The 22,107-nt window shown below is 41.2% G+C and overlaps 1 protein-coding gene across 1 annotated transcript; it reads right to left on the bottom strand.

Annotated features, from left to right (window-relative positions):
• Window positions 1-1,600: 1,600 nt before the first annotated feature.
• sae1 (SUMO1 activating enzyme subunit 1) lies at window positions 1,601-21,913 on the bottom strand. The gene is made up of 9 exons (XM_005932616.2): window positions 21,687-21,913; window positions 20,995-21,106; window positions 19,834-20,007; window positions 12,434-12,579; window positions 12,194-12,293; window positions 11,583-11,688; window positions 5,738-5,882; window positions 4,337-4,406; window positions 1,601-1,903 (listed from the first exon to the last, which is right to left on the bottom strand). Exons 1-9 carry the CDS (start codon window positions 21,776-21,778, stop codon window positions 1,811-1,813), a joined length of 1,038 nt encoding a protein of 345 aa, XP_005932678.1. The 5' UTR covers window positions 21,779-21,913; the 3' UTR covers window positions 1,601-1,810.
• Window positions 21,914-22,107: the final 194 nt, after the last annotated feature.

The raw sequence follows: 22,107 nt of genomic DNA, 5'->3' as shown, positions 1-22,107 counted from the left end.
TGTAAAATACCTTAAAAATACACTTTCCTTTACAGGATTTGTGTACATTTTACACAACAAATTACAGTGAACTCAGTGGTTTAAAAGTTTGGATGTTGAGCCACAACATTAACTCTTTACCCATTGAAGCTTTCATTTAAGACCTTATAGACAAAATGACTGGGTTCACATCAGACGTTAGTGAGGCCGATCTCTACGATCCTAATAGTCACCAAACCACAACTTCAATGATATATGATAAGGTATCAAAACTCATCTTTAAGGCTACAACAGAGGTTGTCAGATGTCGTCTTTATGTGTGAAAGAGTATTTTGGGTATTTTACAGGAAAGGAGACACAAATGATACTGTAAATGATTTTAAGTAGTGTTTTGCAGAAAAACACTTCCCAATCTTACATCATAAGTGTGCTATGCTTTTTGGGGTGCAGGCCATATTGAGTGAATTACCCTTTTATTGTTTTTAAACCTTTATTTTTTTACACAATAGATTTTCTATTATTTAGTTGAGGTTATACAAGGTGAAGCCACTCCATAACACAACCCACGTCTCAAAAAGTACTTTACAGCGTACTGCAAGATGAGAAAATATTGTTTGTTTTTCCTGCTAAATTACCAGGAAATTAGGCAGTACTTAAAATATTTAAGATATAGTTATTTGTTTGTTTTCTGTAAAAACCTGACTTGTTATTCCCTTGTTCTAATGTACCTACCTTTAGGTATTTGTATGCAATTTCAAATTAAATATTCTTTTTAATTACTGAGGAATTATGGCCTTTAGTCAGAGGCTGTATTAGAAAGCGTTACCAAAGGAAAAAGGCAACCAAAACGAGGACGAGCCTGAGGTAACTTTCACTCTTTATGATTTAAACAAGACTTCACATTATATTTGCTTTAAAATAAGAAAGGTCATTTATCGCAGACCATGTCTGACAGCCTCGTTTGCATGCAAAGGTTCACAGTATCGTGATGATGTGCACTTATCTGGTGAACGTGCTGCATCAGTTATAAGCTGCACTGCTTTCAGAGATCACCGACATGCAGCAGTCAGCACTCGCCGAGGTGAGCCAGGATCAAAACATAAGTCACTTTTTCCACTGAGCATCAGGTTTCACAGGTATGAGGGCAGCAGCATAAACACCACACCTAGGGGCTGATGTAATGATGCTGCCTGTCTGTGCTAATGCTGTTGTTGCTGCCCTGTTTTGGGGCATAAGAGAGGAAATGCTGTGACTTTATGTCACGTCTCATTTGAATGGCAGCCACCGCCCTTTCCTATTTCTTTGCTGTGCTGTGACATACTCACTACACCACCATGTTTGGCTGGATGAGTCACATGTCAGGCGATGGGAGGCTATGACCAAATACAGTCATACACTCTGCGAGACATCATGTGTTGTTGGTGTTGTCGGTTGTCTCTCCCCTTCAGATAAACCACACTGATATCAGCCCTGAATCTAGCCTGCGTGTGATTTCTCTCTCATGCCGATGCAACGCTGCAGCTCAAGTCCTGGACTTTAAAATGTCCCCAGCAGCAAAGGAAGGAGAATCATCAGTACAGTTTGGTGGAAGATTTAATAAAAAGCAGACACGAGAAGCTGAAACATTTTACTACACAATGTTTTATTAACAAATGTAAAAAAACAAAAAACTTCCTGCTGTTCTTGTATCAGATTTTGGGGCGAAATGAATCCAACTGTGAAAAAAATAAAAAGAAAGAAAGAAAAACTGAACGAGTAGAACAAGCGCTGCCATAAATAATCAGACAGGACAAACTGAAGTTTGCCTGTAAGCCGGCGTAGCCTGACACGTTCAGTTTGGTCCAAAGTAGTCCACCACGCCGTTGCCTTTACGACCGTCGAAGAAGAAGAAGTTGCGGTGAGGAGCGTCTCTCTGAGAGAGAGCCTGAAGACAAAGAGGGGAGAAAAATGTTATGTTATGTTATGTTATGTTATTTAAAGAGGAACTACAGTGGCTGCTTGCAAAAGTTCGGCCTCTTGTCGAATCTGCGAGAAATAAAACCTCCACGTGCTTCGTCGGCAGGATGAAGTACTCTACTGCAGCTAACCAAGTTTCAATGCCGGGGTTTAACTTGACTAGAGCCTGTCACACTTCTGTCAGTTCATAAATGGACTTAATGTTTCTGTGTACAAGACAACTCAGTCAGATTCACTGTGAGAGACATCAGTCTGGCTGTTGCAGCAGGTTTCATCATCATCATCATCCAGACAGCAGGTTGGCCTTGTGCCAATATAACGCAGCCTGATTCTGAACTGTCTGTCCTCTCTTCCCCCCCCGGCCTGTCTCACACACTCACCCTGAAATGAACTCGCCCATTTGTGTCGCCCTGCGCTCACCCCAGAAAGAAAAACAGGTTTCTAATCTTAACTGCGCCTATCTGAAATGTTTTTAGGTAAAAAAAAAAACAGGCAACATGTTGACTGTTGGGTTTAACCACAAGAGTCGCTGGTCAGCAAAAATCACACTAAAGACTTAGAAAGCTCCCTGACTTCACTTATAAAAAATAAAATACAATATCAATTTAAATCCAGCTGATCTTCCCTTAAAGGCTGTCGCTTTGAGCAGCCCTGCAACTCTTTCGGCTGTCCTTCCCTCCATGCCCCGGATTTGCTTTTTGCGTTTGATCTCCTCCCAGGCGTTGAGTTTGGGAATAGGACAAAGTCACAGAGAGTCAAATCTGGCAACTAGGGCATCTGACGAGTGGAGACTGACACAGTTCGGGAGCTTTAGCCTGAACGTCTCCATCGGGATGTGACAGCAGAACTCCCTGATTCTGATCTGGATGTTGTATTAGAAACATGCAGGCATCAAATCACTATAGCATCATTGACTATAACATTATTCCCATAATCCCTCCAAATTCTGGAGGAAGTATGGGAGTTTGACCATCTAATCTACACATTCTTCAGGAATGCTGAAAACTGGGCGACCCCTGGGACACCTGTGGGCTGTAGTGTACGAAGTTTGAGAGCTGATCCAAATTTGTTACGAGCTGTTGGGTCCCTGTATACTCAAAGTGAGAACTGAGAACATCTGGTGCACAGTCAAGCACATTTTCAGTGAGTTTTGGACTCCTTGAGCTGCCCTTTGTCCTCAGATCTGTTCGTTATGTTTATGGACAGGACCTTAAGGCGTAGCTCGAGTGATCAGTGTGTGTAGTACTCCTGCTTGTGTTCTGTTGATTAATTCTGAAGGTCACTGCCTGGATGAGTCTGCATCTCCACATCTGGCAACATGGTTCTCTGTCAAAAAACTCACTGTTCTGTCAGAGAGTGGGTAACAGAGCAAGGTGGACCGGTGTGATGTCAGCAGAGAAACATGAAAGTCAGGTCAGTTTCCAATATTCCATTAATTTTTTCCACATATGCAATTCTGGGGCAGGAGGACTAGATCCTATCCCAGCTGCCATAGGGCGAGAAGCGGGGTACACCCTGGACAGGTGGCCAGGCTGACCCAGGGCGAACACAGAGAGACAGACTACCATTCCCAGCTCTGGGCAATTTAAATTCACCTATGAACCTAACCTCACCAACTGCATGTCTTTGGACTGTGGATGGGAGCCAGAGCACCTCAGTGCTGCAGTTTGAGGTTCACGGTGAAGTCTGAGAGTTCACAGAACAAGACTTCCACAGACAGATCTAAACATGGAGGCTGTGCTGCCCAAGGAGGAGGGGTTGAAGAGGAGATCAGCTGAATTTATGTCAAGTATTGTTGATTATCAGCAAACTGATTCATGTAGAAACAAAGAAAAGAGTGATTGCTCTGTAAGATATTTCACTGCATAGATTTTGGCACAATTTCAAGGAGGTTTTGTTATTTTTAATAAACTGATTAGCCTGAGGGAATTAAAACAACAGAACAGGCTTGATTGTTACCCTGAGATTACAGCATGTAGGAAAGGTGTTGGTGTCACCGTTCAGCCGCTTTTCTTCCCACTAACAGCTTTCATTAGGCTCTTTTATGAATGGGGTCATTACGGCTTCAGCTCGAGAACAGTACAAATCATCTCTCCATTTAAACGGCTGCTGCCAGAGCGTCACACCGAGCTGCACTGTGGTCACAGCGAAAATCGCTTCTGCACCGAGCAGAGCCGCCGCCGCTTCTCTGGATCCAACCCAGCGACCAGCCGAGTGGCCACATGTCAGCTGACACACCAGACCTGCCGTCTTCATCACAAAGTCACCGACTGAATACCGTTAGACGCTTCAGAGGCGATGACATCAGCCCTTTCACAACGTTTCCTGAAGCTGCAAGATTCATACAATTCTGTGTGCAATTTGCACACTGCCCCAAAAATCTTCATGTTTACATCCTCACCTTAACAACTTCCTGTCCCAGAACTCCTCCCACGACTGCACACACTGGAGACATCTCAGAGAAGCAGTAGCTGAGGATAAACAGTGCAAGGAAACATTAACCACTAAATAGAAAGTGTAACGCTAAGGAAGTGACTAACTAAGTAACTAAAAAAAGAGCACAAGAGCCACAAAACAAAGAAAAAAAAATGTTCCATAGTCTCATCTGCCAGCTGATTTATTTGTCTTGCTATGGCTGATGTGAACTAAACAAACGTCTTTTCACTGACACTAGAAGCATGTGTGTTTGGGTAAATCGGTTTGCCATCGCCCCCTCCCCCAGGTGATGTTATTTTGTCTCAAAACACTGGTGAGAAATTGATTAGAGAGACTTTGAGAAAAGCTAACATTAATGTGCTTCTTCCTGCCATCAGGGTGGATGTGAGGATGTAGTAGTGGATTAATGAGCTTGTGTTTATAAGCCAAAAACTGGCAACCCACCGTGTCGAAAATCAAAAGCAGTGAAGGTGAAATTACAGCCAGGAAACTCATCTGCAGACTGAGAGCAGCTAACAGTCGGCCTTTAATCAGAGCCAGCTGCTGAGTCTTCATCGGCCCTCGTGCCCGTGTGTGCCACGTTTTTTAAAGTTGAATTTTCCTGTTAGAACAGCTGATAACAGCCATGCAAGCCATCAACAAGCCCTGACATTAAAACCACATCTATACTGCTGTGTGTGTACATGTATGCTGTCTGGGATTGTCTGGGTTGGAGTCTGAAGACTTTGAAAGCTTGGCTAACACTTCAGACTTTTTTCTGGGATCAGTAACTTGAACTTCTTATTGTGATTTCCAGCTCAGTAATTTTATCCTTGAACTACTAGACTAGCTTCTCATGAACACTGGGCCTTGGTGGCTTCTGAAAAGCATTTTTTTTAGCAGACAAAAAGGATTTCACAGGTATTCTACATACAGCGAGCTCATTATTTGAAATTTTGATCATCTTTAATATGAACATCCGCCCATGTGGCAGTAAATATGTGACAGGAAATATGGAAAAGCAAACACCTTCAATGTTATTCAGAGATTTTATGTTGTGGTGGATCGCTGACATTAAACTGCAACTAGTGCCTCTAACTCTCTGATCTCTGCAGAGATCACACATTACTGTAAAGGAATAAAGGAATAAAGGCTGCATGCACAGTTATGGTCCTGCTTAGAGATTTAACTTTCCTTAAGGTCACAGAGGAGATGCACGGAGAGGCATTATGGCCGACAAGAGGGTCAAAGTGAGGAAGGTGGCTTCGACCTTCTAAAAAAGTACATTCATCTTGATTATATAAAATAATGTCTATCAGGGGAAGTTTGGTGTGTTTGTGTTTGAAAGAGCAGATGATCTATTCTGAATCGACTTATTTAAAGTCACCTGATGAAGTCGTCATTCAGGAGGTCGCTGTTCAATGACAGGGACTCGAGGACGTCGTCGCGGATTTGCCTCAAGAGTTGACTGTCTTCTGGAAAGGACTGCGGGTCGGGGTCACGGCCTTTGTCTGTACGAAACTTCAGCAGAACTGTGGAGAGCAGCAGACGGGAGGAAAGAAATGACAGTTGAGACGCAGGAAAGAAGTTTGAACCATTTAACTAAGGCAATATTTTCCACATAATCTATTGCACTATTGCCATTTATAATTACATCACGCTTTTAAGTGACTTCCACAGTGAATTATCATCTTATGGAAAGACAACATCTCCCCTGCTGCTCCCTTTGAACCAGGATAACATCAGTATGTGGTTGCACCATCAACCATTTCATCCGATTAGGCCCACGTTTCCCCCACATCAAATTAAGAGCGCGCAGTCACAGACTCCTGCGTGCAACACACATCCACCTGCACAGGATCACAGAGGAAGTATTAAGTCTGCCTCTCAGAGCGAGAAAGATGAAAAAAAAAAAAACAACCCAAACCTTTCCTGTGTCGGCTTTAGGACCGATTGAGAAATTAAAAATCAAAAGAACAAACTATTTGGTCATGTGCAATATTTCAAACAACAACCGACTTCTCCAGCTGCACCACACAGATGCACACATCAACACCTCGCCCCCGTATTTCCTGTTCGTCCATTAACTCAAAACCACATGAGGAAGTCAAGTCCTCCCACGGCCATTTCCACCAGCGTGGCACACCGCACACACAGTACGTGCTCACATGTAGCAGCGATGAATCATTCTCACACCTCGGCTCTGCCCTTTATCAGTGAAACTTTGTTAGTAGAAAGTTACAGGCTGGTACAAATGGCATCACGCTCGGGAAGGAAATCAAACTGAATTTCATAACACGATATAATAATGTGAACATGGATGGAACAAAGATACCATCTCTGAACATACACAGGCAGCGGTGATACCATCGCAGATTAGAGTGGAGGGGAAATGCTCGAGATGGTCCTTAATGCCAAATCCTGCACATTCAGATCAAAAACAATGGACAGAGTGAGAATCATGTTCATCTTGCAGAGGTAGGCAGGTGGATATTTATTAGCACAACTAAATCTTTCCTTTATTACATGTACACCTCAGATTTAAGACACGAAAAATGTGTGTTACCTCCATATTAGCACCTACAACTAAACCTGTTTGTGTCCACGGCACACCAAACACATTAAAACAACATATCGGTGGCATTATCTACGTAAAACAGCCTCGACATCATCCAGCAAGCTCTTCTTTTATTCATTGGTTTTTACTTTTGCAGAAAGTGAAAGTGAAAAATAACATTTCCACTCTGAAATTGACTAAAACAAATAAATGAGACTGTTTTAACAAACAAACCACAAACAGAGCACATCAGTTTAGTTCACATGAAACTCCAGAAATCCCTCCATCATCAGGACCTCTAACACAAAAACTGGTGAGGTTTGAATGTAACATCCATGTAGGTATTCTAATGCCCTCAGACAGTTTCTCAGCAGGGAAAGGCTGAAGTGCTCGCGTTGACTCAGGGATGAGTTGCTGCCCTGAGTGGAGGACTTCACGAGTGAGGGGAGCGGGAACAGTCAGCAGTGATGAGGATGTTGTGGTGAAAACAGAGCTGAGTGTAAAAGCAAAGCTGCTGATTGGTCGGCAGTCTACGTTACTTTCCTGACCATGAGCTCTGGGTAGTGACCGAAGACAGGGACCACGGAAACGAGCTTTCTGATTGGTTCGGGCCTCTCCCTAACAGATAGGGTGATGAGGAGATCACATTAAAGAGAGCTAGCTGAGGCGGTTCTGGGGATGTCTCCTGGGCACCTAAGGTGTTCGAGGCATATCTTACCACACATGGAGGTGATTATCTGTCAAGTGTGGATGGATGGTAGTTTTCTAATGGTACTAAATCAAACAGCACTCTGCAGAAGGAAAAGTACTCGTATTTATTTATCTTTTGCACCCACACCACTAATATATACTTTGCCTCCTGTGAAATCTCTTATAAGGGACATTTGGTTTCCACGTGCCTCTTTACCTTGATTGACGCATTGTTTTGCATTAGCTAACGATCCAACAGACAACATACTTGGGTGGAGAGCTACTGACATCCTTGCTTCAGCTGAAATCATAAGACATGTAGAATTTATGACACATTTTCTGTTGTCTTTAGTTTGCTCATCACAAGAAAGCAATGCCTTTTCCCGTTATTAACCTCCCCGCTGTCAGTTGGGGCCTTTGATGTGTCACGCAGTCGACAGTTGTGCAAACCGACGAGTTCTCGATGACAGGAGCTTTTTAAAGGATTGCGTTAGAGTACTTTGTATGAGTCCATATAAAGTACTGATACCCTTTGTGCTGTTATGTTGTGCATTCATGATGCACCGCTGTCACAAAATTCCACGGCACAGTCTCTATTTGAGAACCACTGAGCTAACTTAATGAAACAGCTTACACTGGAGCTTGAATTTAAAATCGCATCCTTTGAAGTCTGAAATACTTTCTGCACAAAATACAAAATGCCTCACACACATTTGTAGTACAAGTTTCAGCCATGTTGCAAAAATCTTGGCTGGATGGCCAATTTTATTTGAATTTACGCTTCTCCCAGTTCTTGGATGCATGGGGCTGATATTTAAATGATAATTTTAGGAAAGAAAAACAATTCAGAAATCTCTGTGAGGCTGATTTTAAAGGTAATTAAAGCCTTAGTTTCAGATAAAAGTTTTTTTTTTGTTGTTTTTTTAAAAAAAAGGAGGAAACGCTTGTGTTCAAGTGTCATCTTATCTTCTGCTGGTCATTTTTTCCCTCTGACTACATCTTAAATAAAAAGAGGAATTAAAGAGATCATAAAAGCAAAGACAAAGGCATACACCCTACACACGGTTCACATCTCTCGACTGTTCCTAGTGAGACAGGAAGCAGTTATAACAGAGGAAGAGCCACTTCCTCATTGGTGGTACCAAACAACCACCACAACTTCCAATTATAGCAACAGCAGACGAATAATAACACTGCCTCCCATCTCGCCTTCACAAAACAAAAAAACAACAACTAGGTGGTGTTTCCACTCAGAAATTAGCCTGAAACTCACCAGACTGAAGACAGGGCGAGGCTGCAGCGGGTAGGTGGGTTTCAGATGGGGTGTTATTAGACTAAAGGCCATGACAGCGGGCAAAAACTAAAATTAACCAGACAAGGCTGCCTCAATGCAAAATCCACCGGAACGAGATGAGAAACTGAGGAGCAGGTTGACCGTTTAGTAAGCAAATAAAGCAGACAGCCACTGTCACATGACTGCATGTGGCTGCTGTGAGTGGGTGTGAAACAGTCTTAAAGGGAATCTCTAATGCTCTTTTTCAGAATCTTATTTTTGGGCTCTAACAGAGTAGCTTTGCATGATTCACTGATCAAAATAGTTATCTTATACCAGTCCTTAGTGCCGGCTTGGCCAACTCCAGGCCTCGAGGGCCGGTGTCCTGCAGGTTGTAGATCTCACCCTGGGTCTACACACCTGAATCAAATGATTAGTTCATTACCAGGCCTCTGGAGAACTGCAAGATATGATGAGGAGGTCATTTAGCCATTTAAATCAGCTGTGATGGATCAAGGACACATCCAAAACCTGCAGGACACCGGCCCTCGAGGCCTGGGTTTGGACACCACTGCCTTAGAGGATGCCACTTTAGCCCCTCCCTCTTTAAGTCAACTTTCTTCTGATTGGCTGTCCAACACAAGTAGGTGGAGCTTTTGCACTCACAGTCAGAACTGTGTGCCTGAGATGATCAAATTAGAGATTATGATCTTTGAAACAATAGATCATGAGCTCAAATCCCAGCCAGGCTATGCATCCAGTAAAGATCCCCAAGCTGAGATCCAGTGCTAAAGTCTACCTCAGAACATGAGCAAGATATACATAACTGAAGCAGCTCAGATATCATCCAACTTAAAGTCTGCGTCGGGTTTTGAGGTACCAGGATATATTAATGTAGGGCGGGCTACTGGACAAAGGTATGCACAATGAGGACTGATGATTCGACAACTACAAAGGCCAGAGCCCCCCAACCCCCGACAGTAACCTCAAACTCCAGAGGAGCTCTTTGCTTGGTTTGAGACCGCCCCTCCCCCTTCACCCACCTCACCACCCCCTCCCTAAAGGAACATGAGGTCAGAAGGAGACTGACCTCATGTCAATTCCATCAAAATGGAACTGATGTAATGAGAGGGGTTAATAATAGGTTTGTGCTTTGAGTAAAACTGTTCTACAGCTTGAATATGAAAGCATTATGTGTGTGTTCCACTTAAAAACACACTTAGATGTTTAAACTCTGAAATCATTCCAGGTCAGTATTTAAAAGCTTATTAATAAAATACCAGTTTTATTTAGTCTATGACAGCATTAGTCAACAATGTTAACTGACTATTGCAAAAAATAAAATGAATACAAATAAAATGCTGATAATAGAGGGTAACTGCAAACTCTGTAACTCTCAGCAGCTCCCTTATTCACAGGGGATCTCCACAGCAGGTAGCTCAGCATATTTGATTTGGCAGATTTTTACGCTGCATGCCCTTATCGACGCAGCCCCATGGGGAAATTCTACGAAACGTTTTGAACGTAGCGCATTGTGGTTAATATTTGTGATCAATTCAACCAGTGAAATTTCCCATAAACTGTGGTTTAGCGTATTTATGCACACAAGTGTTTTCTGAGTTAACACCTTTAATAGTTGTCTTTGTATTTCCTGTTCTGATATGCTTGTTGTCGTGCGGTGTAGGTGTCGGGCCGCTCTCTGTTCTACGCTCAGTGCACATGACTGGCCATGGACAGCTTGTGATGGAAACTAGCGTGCAGAGTGTGGGAATGGTGCAGGGCCAGGTGACAGGAGGGACAATAACAACTCTGTGGAGAAGGTCATCAGACACACATAAATAACCTGAAAAACAGGAAGGTAAATTTATCTCATGGATCAAAATTTGGGGCCACGGTTACGGAGCATTTAACAGAAACGATTCCAATATATCATTTGGAGCAGGATACCATCGCTGTGTTTTAAGAATACTCTTTATTTTCCAACAGTTACCGAATATATTTGACAAAATCTAAAGCTACTGTGTTTTATCTAGAAGACAATCTTGCTCAAATCCCACTGGCGTTTATATTTAGATGACATTTACCACGCTTTACGGACATGACCTTCAACGCATGTGCGGCGATATTTCATCAGCTAAACTGGAACAGTGATTTTTGCATGTTCATGGTATGTGTTTCAGTCTAGCTGCAGGACCCTACGCTTTTTCAGTTTCCATTTTCTATACTTATTTAAACCCTTCAGGATTCTTTATGTTATTTGCCCAAATCGATGCATGGGAAATCTTGCCTGCCACAGAAATGCAACAAATATTCACATGTACGTGCTAATGAAACAACATCACCTAAAGGTGAATTAAAATTAAATTAAATTTAAAAAACCTTTGCAACTTCTTCACAAAATCTCTAAAGGCTAAAACTTTAGAGAAAAGTGTTCATACACATGAGAAATAATTATACAGAATTCAAATGGTCATTTTTAAAGACAAAGTTTAAAAGTAGTACATGCCAGAAACTTTTAAACAGACTTCGAAAAATTCTTCATAATTTTCTGTAACATGTTGATATTCTGATTATAATTTCACTTAATTCACAAACTGAAAAATGATCAGCTGTTACTACAACAGATTTTCTAAAAATGATGCTGGAAAGTTTATTTTTACATTTAAAAACTCAATCATCCCACATTTGGAAACAAAAAATGGCTTTATGTACCTTGGAGCAGGAAGTAGTCCACTGGTGTTCGCTTGAGACCGGCTTTGGCCTTCTCGCTTGTCCAGTCGACCGCCAGAGCCTCCTTCAGAGTGCAAAAACTGGCCGTCTGATTGGTTGGAGAAGATCAATATGGAGTGAATAGGTTTTGAACTGATTTGTTCGTTCCTTGTTTTTAGGACAAATATAAAGCAATTTATATGATGACAACCTCCTATTTAATAGAACGCTAATTTTAAACATTTAACATCGATAATGTTCTTTTTCTATGTTTTTTTCCAGTTTCAAGTTTAATTCCTCAAAAAACAAGTAATGAATGTGTCTGATACTGTTATTGCTAATGTGATATCATATAAGCCCTTTTTAAAAAACATAAATTAGAAAGAGCATACAAAAGAAAGATCGATTTTAGTTTAAGCCTTTGAGAAAGAAAGAACTAAAAATGAGGGTAAGTGCTGTTATATTCAATATTCCTTTCTTAACTAAAGGCAAGATTGCTAATACATCTCCTTGTTTAAGTTAAAAAATATCTTTGTTTATGTCCGTTCTTTCAGTCTACACAGTTAAGACGAATAAACCTGTGATACGGTGAAAGCTGATAATTGTGCACGTACCTTTTTCACCATGGTGGTCTCGTTGGGGTCGACTTTGGCTTTCTTTGCCTTCGGGCCGTCGTTGGACTCACCGCTGGGTTTTACTACTTTGGGTTTCTCCCTTTAAAGAAGAAACAAGAAGAAGAAAGTAAAAATGAAGGTTTCTTAATATGTCTGAGGCTGTGTTACAATACACAAAACACACAACGACCAGCTTTATTCTCAACAACTGGGAATATAACCTGCCCCCATCGCACTTACTCGACATAGTTGTGTGCCTGTCCCAGGTTGCAGAACATGTAACCGTAGTAACCGTAGACATCTCCACAGAACACTTTGATGTTGTGTTTGGAGCAGAGCTGGTCAACGCGTATCATCAGGTCTCTGGAACAGCCTGTCAGACACACCTGAGGGACAAAAAATTCCCAAACAAACACAAAAACAAAGTGTTAAAGGCTCGTTAGGGATTCAGATATTGAAATAATTCAACTCAATTCAGTTGTATTTATACAGCACCAAATCACAACAACAGTCGTGTCAAGGCGCTTTATATTGTAAGTTAATCATATGACCCCCTATGAGCAAGCACTTTGGTGACAGTGGGAAGGAAAAACTCCCTTTTAACAGGAAGAAACCTCCGGCAGAACTAGGCTCAGGGAGGGGCGGGGCCATCTGCTGGGACCAGTTGGGGTGAGAGAAGGAAGACAGGATAAAGACATGCTCTGCAAGAGAGCCATAATGAGATCAACATATGTACAATTAATCCCAGTGAGTAAAAAGGTTTACCTAAATGCTCTGTTTCAGACAGTTTTTTCTACCCTTGGCTCTGTGTGATGACGCTGAGTGCAGATATCCCTAATAAGGTCATCTCGAGCATATTTAAACCATCTGTTTGTGAGGGGCAGCCAATCAGAATAGAGGTTGTTTAAAGGGGAAGGAGTTGGAACAGCTTGTTTCAGACAGAGGACGAACTGGAGGCTGCACCAGTATGAGATAAGGATTAGGATTATTATGATCTTTGAGTCATGCAAAGATACTTTAGTAAACACACTGCGGTGGAAATGAGCATGATAGGTCCCCTTTAATACAAATCCTACAGTTTGCAAACATGAGGTTGAAAGTGTAGACTCCTTTTCATGTGACATTTTATTTTTTTTTTTTTAAAAATCCCGTTCTACTAATATCAAGTCTTTTCTCCCACTCAAAAAATTCTTGTTTTCCCAGTCTTATCTTGATCTCAATCATCAGAACCTGAAGGCTAACGAGCAAATCTTTCCAGTTACAGATAACAAAGCAGTTTTTCTTCAGGGCAGACCGAGCAGTTTCGTAACGCTCTCAGACGGAGACACAAACAACTTTCAAGTCGTATGATCAAGGTTACTGTTACATTTTATTGAAAACTTGACATTTACTCTAAAATCTCTACACTTTTTTTGCACTGGTTGAAACATATGACTTTAACTCCCACTCCACAGTCGTTGGGAGTTTTGTCTTTGCACTGTTAATTATTTTTATTCCGTCCTAGAAAACCTCCTCTGCGACGGTATACCTTTAAACAAACGTGAATATTTATGAGAGATTAAAGAAAACATTTTTGTTTTATTAAAATGAGACACACAGGCTGAGCAGAATAAAGGAAAATTCTTAAAGTTACTTTATATTCAGCATGAACTTCTACCCTCTTTTGCATCCTGTTTGGCTGTTTTTGTGTTTTGTGCACTTCTTTCCTTAACGGGTGCAACTTGCACACCATAAATTCAGACCTATGCCCCAGTAAGCTGCTCTGGAAAAAACACGACACCACGTCAGCTGCTTATTCCTTTCTACACCGGGCTTCAAAAGAAATACGCTGGATTTCCCATTGATATAAACATTCTATGAAAAACATCTATTAATCCCAGAATTAAAAGACTCTTTGTGTACAAGACTGTCACTATATTTAATGAATTTGTGTCAAATCTGACCTCCATACTATAAATACTTTCTGAGGTTCAGGCTCTTGAAGAACACAGGGGTGCGTGGAAATTTTTGTCATAAGTCATCTTATTTTCTTCCACACAACTTCATCTCTGTCTATGTCAGACATTAAATTACTGTAGTTGTAGATAAAATCTTACAGTAATTAGATTGTGACACTTGGAGCAAGTTAAAGTTAATTAAGAAACTAAATTCTGACCCAACCGTATGCACTTCAAGGGCTTACAACTCTCGCAATTTTCATTGTGTGAAGGTAAAATTTAAATGATGAAGCTGTTATACAACAAATAAATAAAATAAAATCAGCTGATTCTGAGGACATTTCTCAGATTTACTGGTTTCGCGTGGAAAGACCCAACTGCTTAGAAACATTTGGTCCCAAAAGAAGTTATTTTACTTAAAAATCACCTGTAATCCCCCTTTAAAAAACAAAAAAAAGCAAAAACACCTGAAACTTTCACTGCATGTTCATTCCTGGAACAACAGAGATGCTGAACAGCAGCTGGTGAGCTGCCAAAACACTCGAGACACACCTACTGCAGCAGTTTACCACCGAGTGAAACGAGATTAAAGTCATTAAAGTGACACAGTGTACTATATTAAAGCCAGGCTGACTGATGGTGTTTTTGATGTCTTTGTGTTGGTGTTGCTACGGGATCATCGCTGAACTGACCAATCACGTTGATGCGACACCACAGAGGCATCCTTAGGGAAAAAAATACTAAAGCAGGCACTTACCTGCACTTCATAGTAATCTAAAATAACCAGCACCACCTTTAATACTGAATGAATATAAAACACTACATGTAACTCAAGCCCTGGTTGTTTGTTTGGCGTATTTTTTATTTATTTAGTCATTAATTTTTTTATGGTTAACTGGATTTTATGTTTTAGGCACCTCATTATTTGAGTCTCTTGCAGCAGAGGAAGTGTAGGTTGTGGTGGGTGAAAGGGTTAAACAAATGATTTCCACCCACAACACTTGAGTTGGTGTCCCTTGTGAAACCAGAAGCAAAAGCAGAATTATTATTTTAGACCCAGTGGAATCATCATAAAAAATATTTTCAGTTTTAGGTTTCGGTTTGGGTGGCTCAAAAAACAAAAACACCACCTTTTTACAGTGTTAGTCATGTATTAAAATGTCTTTCTGTGTTTGAAGCACCAAAGCCAAACTTCCTGGAGCGATGATGATATGAAGTTGTTGAAGTTGTAGAAAAAACACCAACATCTCTGCGTGGCGAGAGACGCAGTGGGCTATGATATAACCAGAGTGGGCTCATGTATGACTGTAAACAACTGACCGGTGGGCAGGGTCTACCTTATCCAACTGACCCAGTCCAGAACACCCAAAACACCCTAAACCCACAGATAAGACGGCTGCCGACACCCCCTCATCGCGCCGGGCAGACCGGGGCTACAGGACCAGTGTTTTTAAAACACTCTCTGGAGATTTGAGGAGTCTCGAGATAAATAATTGTTATCATTTACACACCCACACTATGACAAGCTGTACAGTACAACACATTATCTGCAAGACGGCCGATAGCTGAAAACACAACCCAGCAATTAAAACGAAACGTCCCCATTTCACCTCTAATAGAAAGAGTAACAACAGGCGCGAGCAGCTGCACAAACTGCTTTCATAATGGGAATCTTCGTATGAGTAACCTGGCATGTTAGTCTTCTAGACATTCGGCGTAGTATTGTGTCAAAAAACGGAGGTGAAAATAAACTTTACTCTCTAAACGAACGAACGTAGTCAGAAAATATGCAAAAACTTCAGCTTCAAACTGCAAAAAATGGTTCACGAAAACAATTTCAATAAACCCGAGAAAAAAGAGACAAAAGCGCCCCCTGGGGGTCGAGCCATAGACAAACAAAATCAAACCCAAACACACACACGCTCTGGTGAGCCATTGTATGGAAACATACAGCGTTTTTGAATACTTCCAGCATTAATTACTTTTCAGTGTTTAACTGAGGCATAATGATAGCAGTTATACATCTCACAGTATGCACTGTTGCACAGGTCAGAGTGCTTTTACAAAGTGAAACCAACGATAGCTGGTGGTTTCCAGGTCTCGGCAAATGCACGACCTCTTACTGCTCACAAACAAGCTGCACGCAGCCAAACCAGTGTCCAAAGAAGATGTTTATGTTTTTCATATTAGATAACCACGGGTATTTTAATGTGCGCCTGTGTTTTCACTGTAACAGACGACCTTTGTTCACATCCAAATACAGAAAATGTAGAAAAATGAAGTTACGAGCAGAGACGCATGCAGGACCAAACACATAGCTGTTAAAAGCGTCTTTGTGGAATAATAACAGGGAGGTAAAAATAAGAACTTCTGAGAACACGACTGGGTTGGTTCTGCCTCATAATTGGCCTTTGGGAAATGAAGCACGATTCGTCGGCATACAGATTAGGCAGTGAGTCTAAGCCAGTGTTTTACCATTAATCAAATACCATTTCACGTACATTTAAGTCCACTTAAATAAAATAGTTACAGATTCTCCTTTGAGGCAAGGCTGAAATCTTTTTTGTAGAAATGTTTTATATATAAGAGCAGCATCAGAAATAACCACGAGAGGCTCGCTGTAGCCAGATGTTTCAGTTCGGCTGAACACTGAAGAGTTTGGACCACTGGGAGAGGAAACACCTCTTGCACGCTTGGAAAACCTTGGATTACATTTCAAAGGTCGATGTTTGAGGAGGTTTTTTTAAACAAGAAACTTTGGTGAATTTTGGTGCCTGCCCCAAACCGAGCCGAGGGAAATGACCAGCATCTATCTTTTTAACCATTTTGTTAATTGTGAGTTTTATTTACTCGTGCACAACGCTGCATTTTATTGATCAAACTGTCAGATATAACAGGAAAACCCTGTAAAATTAGCAGCACAGATTTATTGTCTTTAAAGGAAAAAAATGCAGATAATTATATTTTTTTTAGCAATACATAAATAAAAAAGGGTAAAGGATACATTTCAGATTTATCAGCGTGTTTGTTAGTTATGACGTGCGATTTTTCCTTTTCTTTCCTACTTGAAACCAAAGAGTCTGAATTGTAAACACTGTCGGCAGCTCTTTGCAGGCACACAGATGGACACTGTGTGCTTTTCTATTGTATTCATCCCTCAGTAATTGGGCTTCTCAGATGAAAACTGCGACCACACTCCAACTGCTCCGCTTTAATCACCCTCCATCTTCCCGCTGAGCCACACACAGATACATCAGTGGAAGCAGATAAAAGCAGCAGAGACCCCCTTCTGTTTTCCACCTTTTTTTAATCATTTTTCTATTTTTTGTTTCACCTTCTCTTCTTTAAAAGTTTCATCCTCCCTCCATCTGTCCTACTAACATCCTTCTCAACCTGTCCTCACTCTTTTTTGTCTTACTGCTCCCACCCTCGTCTTCCTCCTGTACTACTTTCCCTCCTCCTGACACTCATTTAGCACCCCCGGAGGGAGGAAGACTGCCGACGATTCTGGCTCAACGGGAGGGGAAAAAATCTGTTATTCTTCTGATGGTGTTCAAATGAATTCTCACCGTCAGCTGACAAAACTTAGATCGCGCCTAAGCAATGAAACCAAATTTAAAATGCAATAATTCATTTGTTTTTCCTGACAACAACACAAAAATACTGTCACGGTATTTAGCACCAGCTACTCACTACATCATATTTTACACGATGAACTCAAAGAGGGAAGTAAATTTCTATTACAAGGAAAACAGAAATGTAATATCTTAATCCTGAGCTCCTACACTATGAAAAAGGTAATTATTATTACTCCTTTGTTAAAAGTATCTCCTGATCCTGGTGATGCAGTAAGAAAATTCAACTAGGTCTTGATCTGGAACCAGTTTTCATGATCTCCTGGTAATGGCGTGCGCGCCAGAGCCCACCTAGCGTAGGGTGAAAGGCACCCAGGACAAGCAGCAATCAGGAAGACAACCAGGAAGCAGGACGACCCAGAGAAACTCACACAGGCAAAGGAAGAACATGCAAACTCCACACAGAAGTGCCCGAGCCAGCCAGCTGCCGGATTCAAACCCACAACCTCCATGCTGCACCGCTGCGTCACCGCTCCAAAAACACTGAACTGAAATAAAATAAAGACTCCAAGAAATCAAAAGCTAATAAAAAGAAAACAACTGTAAGAACTCCTCCTTTAACTGAAATAAATATGCGTGACAATATTTAGGGCTCCATTCCAAACGGCATTAAACCATCACAGGTGACTCAGACTAAATAAACAGGAATGAGACGCACCACCTGATCTTATGTTATGTATCATGCAATAACATGTCCTGTGCTGCTTTTTGATTAGAAAGTTTGATTTTCAAATCAGCAAAGAGACCGACTGACCGACTCGCTGACCCGGACATCCTTCTGCCGGCTCACTGAGTGAACGACGCTGTTAAAAAATCCATTCGCTTAGTTTAGTCTTTTTATTCCTTGTTTGCCCTTTTCCCTAGAGCTTCAGGGCTTCCCCTGTTACCCCCGTGTTTAATGTTGCAACAGTCTGAAGTGTGGGTAATTCCCTCAGGCAAAGTCTACACAAACAAGGAAAGTCTGCTCACCGTGGTTTGACAGGTGGGTACTTTAAGTCAGTGTGGTCTTAGTGAAAGGTGGGTTAGGGTTGGGGGGGTTAATGTGGCCCTTCTTCCTTCCAGCCTCTCGGGTTTTAAGTTGTTCAGTTTCAGGTTTAATCTCCTCACATACACAGCAGCATGGCTGTGTTTATAATCTGCATATAATTATATATTAATTATATCAGTGTAGCATCTAATTCTAAACGTCACTATTTTCACTGGCTGGACAATGAAGCTCATGTCATTACCACACCTTGCAGACATTATCTCACCGCAGGTGTTTCAGTGCACCACGTGGTCTGATAACGCCACCTAGTGGTCAACCTGTGAGGTGCAGTCAGTCAACACACAGCTGAAAAATGTAACAGGACATTTTTTAATCAGAGTTGTTCTTCTGGGATATCGATCTGGTCGGTTAAGCAGCAGGGCGGGTTTTTAATCAGTTTCAGCTGTTTCGGGGTCACTGAAATTAACAGCAGGTGCACTGGAGGGGCAATAATGAGACGATCCTCAAAACAGGAATGGTTTTACAGGTGGAGAAATGTTCTCCCTCCTCATCTTTTCTGACTGTTTTGCATTTGGTTGGGTCAGTGTGAAGACTGGTAGCATGAGGCGATACTGGACGCCTATAGAGGTTGCACAGGTAGGCCACCTCCTCCAGGATTACTTATTGTTACTGCTGTGTTATTGCTGTGTCTCCCAGCACAGTCTCAAGAACATGGAGGACATTCTGGGAGACAAACAGTTATTCCAAGAGAGCTGCACAGGACCGTAGAAAGCCCGTAACCAAGAAGCAGGATCGGTATCTGTTCCTTTAGGTGAGGAGGAAGAGGATGAGCGCTGTCAGAGCTATAAAGTGACCTCCAATGGGCCACTGGTGTGAATTCTGACCAAACAGACAAAAACAGACTTCAAGAGGCTGGCCTGACAACCAGGTGTCATTTTTAACTGGAATTTACTTTAAAACAGCAGCTCTGAGGTAAGCATGTCTCATTGGTTTAAATTTCTGCTGCCTCACCTCCTTATCTTGCACCTCTGGTGACGAGAGGGAAGTCAGCGAAGAAAGGAGTCAGCATGTTAAACTCACCGCATCGAACTGGAGGAAGAAGTCGTCTGGTTTGTCTTCGATTCTGTCTGGGTCAGCGTGCACTTTCACCATTGGGTTGAGGTTCTGCGCTCGCTCCAGAGAGGCCTTGGCACGATTCTGACCCTGAGCCGTGACTGGAACCAAGAACTGAGCTCGGCATGACTCCTCCGACACCTGGAAGACACCCCGACAGGGAGCGCACAGCTGGATGAGGCTCTTACCGCAACTGTTACTGCTGTTGTGCTCACATAACAGATCTCCTATTATACTAAATACACACAGACAGGTGTTAATATATGATCATAAATATAAATTATCATATTTTTACTCCACTTTTCCCTCATGTAGTGTCAGAGAACAAGGAACAAGAAGACAGAAGTGTGTAACTTTTATTATAAAATCATCACAGAACAGCTAAATTACAATGTTCAGTTTTACTTTCCCACAAAATGTGAATTCCCGCTGACAGATTGATTGCACATTTGGTGTTTGATGTAATTTGATACAAACACGCTTAATAATACGAGCCTGTCGTCAGATTATCAGAGGAACATTTTTTTATATGAATTTTGATGTTTTTGAAAGAAACAACAACAAAAACTGCTTAAATAAACCCTGATCAGTCTCGTCTTATTGGCCTGGAACTGGAAAAATGCACAGAGTGGGGTTGAGGTTGGAGGGTATCAGACAAATACTGAACAGAAGATATCTTCTATGGCAAGATGTGGAAATGTTCAAAGTGAATATTAGTTATTTACATCCTTTCTGTCAAAAACTAATTCAGTTTCTCTGGATGCAACATTTCAGTAGGAGAAACAAGTACCAAAGCAACTGTTCTTTTTCTATCTGGGGATTACCTGTACAAAAAAAAAAGGTTTGCATTTTGACGCACTGTATTTCATCTTTTGTTGTACTTAAAACATTTTTCATTTGTTGTTATTTTAATACTTAAATGCACTTTTTATCAATAGCTTTGAAAAGATCTAGCTACTGGAACCACCTAGTGTGCATTTTTAGTACTGCAAATCTAAAGGTCTCACATACTATTCCACTGTTTTATTGGATTTGAGTAAATGTGTTTTGTTTGAAAAATGTGTAAAAGAATTCCTGCTGCTCTTGATGTGACATCTCTAATCAGGGATAACGATGAAGAGTGCTTACCTGTTCATGGTCCAGCAAGGTGAGTCCTTTAACGCCAGCTAAGATTAAGTTCTTGGCCACTTCAGCCCCGAGACCACCCAAACCTGCCAGGAGCACTCGAGACCCTCGCAACCTGGAATACAGACAGAATTTAAAAACCAGTTTAAGTACTGCTTACTGTGTGGTTTCAGAAGTAATTGTGTGCTGATTGGAAGAAAATCATAATGAAATGTTCTGTAAACATTTTGACTACATTAAAGAGATTCTTAAAAAAAACATTCAGACAGAATAAAACGAGCAGCTGTTACAAATAACGCATATTGAGCCGTTTGAGAGTGAAACTAAAGCTTGATTTTGTGAGATTCAGCAGCCTTTTGAAGCTTTAATATCACGTGAGCATTAACTGAAATATATCCTTAAACAGTTAATTCACATGTAATAATTCCAGTTTGAACAAGAAGTCTGTGCCGATATTATTTACATCATCTGTTTGAATGAAGCAATCACAGAAATTACCTACTCAGCTAATTATCAATATTTTCAAGTAAGATCGCATAACACATTTATTATTCATTAGTAAATTATATAATTTAATCGTGGCTTTTTGTAAAAGATAGATTTCTTTAACGATGTACTCTGCTGAAAATCGGTGCAGAGTAAGTACAGCAAGTCAAAGCTCCGGCTGCACCGATTAGCCTCCCGAGCTAACTGACCTCTTCTGGGCATCCAGTCCCCACAGTCGGATCTGGCGGTCGTACTGTGCCGCTTCCTCCTCACTAATAACCGGGTCCTCCTTCTCGATCATATCGATCACTTCAATTCGTTCCAATGAAGGTAAATCCGGGGTAAATTAATATTTTGTGCAGCTACAGATGGAGCTGTTTCAAATGCCGCGACGGTCCCGCTGAACAGGCGCTAGCTGATGACGTCGACAGAACAAAACAATAGATGACTTTTTTTTTAACGAAGTCCTTTTCTAACGAACTTTTTTTTGAGGATATGTATTTTTTCTTATTCGTAGTTTCACATGTTGTAAATAGAATGCTATATTTATATTAATTTCACTTAATAATAATAATAATTAATGTCGTTTTAACTTTTAATGAGTTCAGTATTAGAAATATAGATATAGAA

The sequence above is a fragment of the Haplochromis burtoni genome, unplaced genomic scaffold (genome assembly GCF_018398535.1).
Source record: "Haplochromis burtoni strain Fernald_Lab_line unplaced genomic scaffold, NCSU_Asbu1 Contig_153, whole genome shotgun sequence".
In the NCBI taxonomy this organism is placed as follows: Eukaryota; Metazoa; Chordata; class Actinopteri; order Cichliformes; family Cichlidae; genus Haplochromis; species Haplochromis burtoni.
The sequence above is the reverse complement of the archived record's forward strand: the minus strand, read 5'-3'. Positions and strand labels throughout refer to the sequence as shown.

Coding starts and splice junctions, on each gene's coding strand:
- sae1 (XM_005932616.2), bottom strand. CDS start 21,778: ATGATCGAGAAGGAGGACCCGGTTATTAGTGAGGAGGAAGCGGCACAG. Junction 11,689..12,193: donor AGACCACCATGGTGAAAAAG/GTACGTGCACAA, acceptor CCAACCAATCAG/ACGGCCAGTTTTTGCACTCT. Junction 5,883..11,582: donor GGACTACTTCCTGCTCCAAG/GTACATAAAGCC, acceptor TGCTCTCCACAG/TTCTGCTGAAGTTTCGTACA.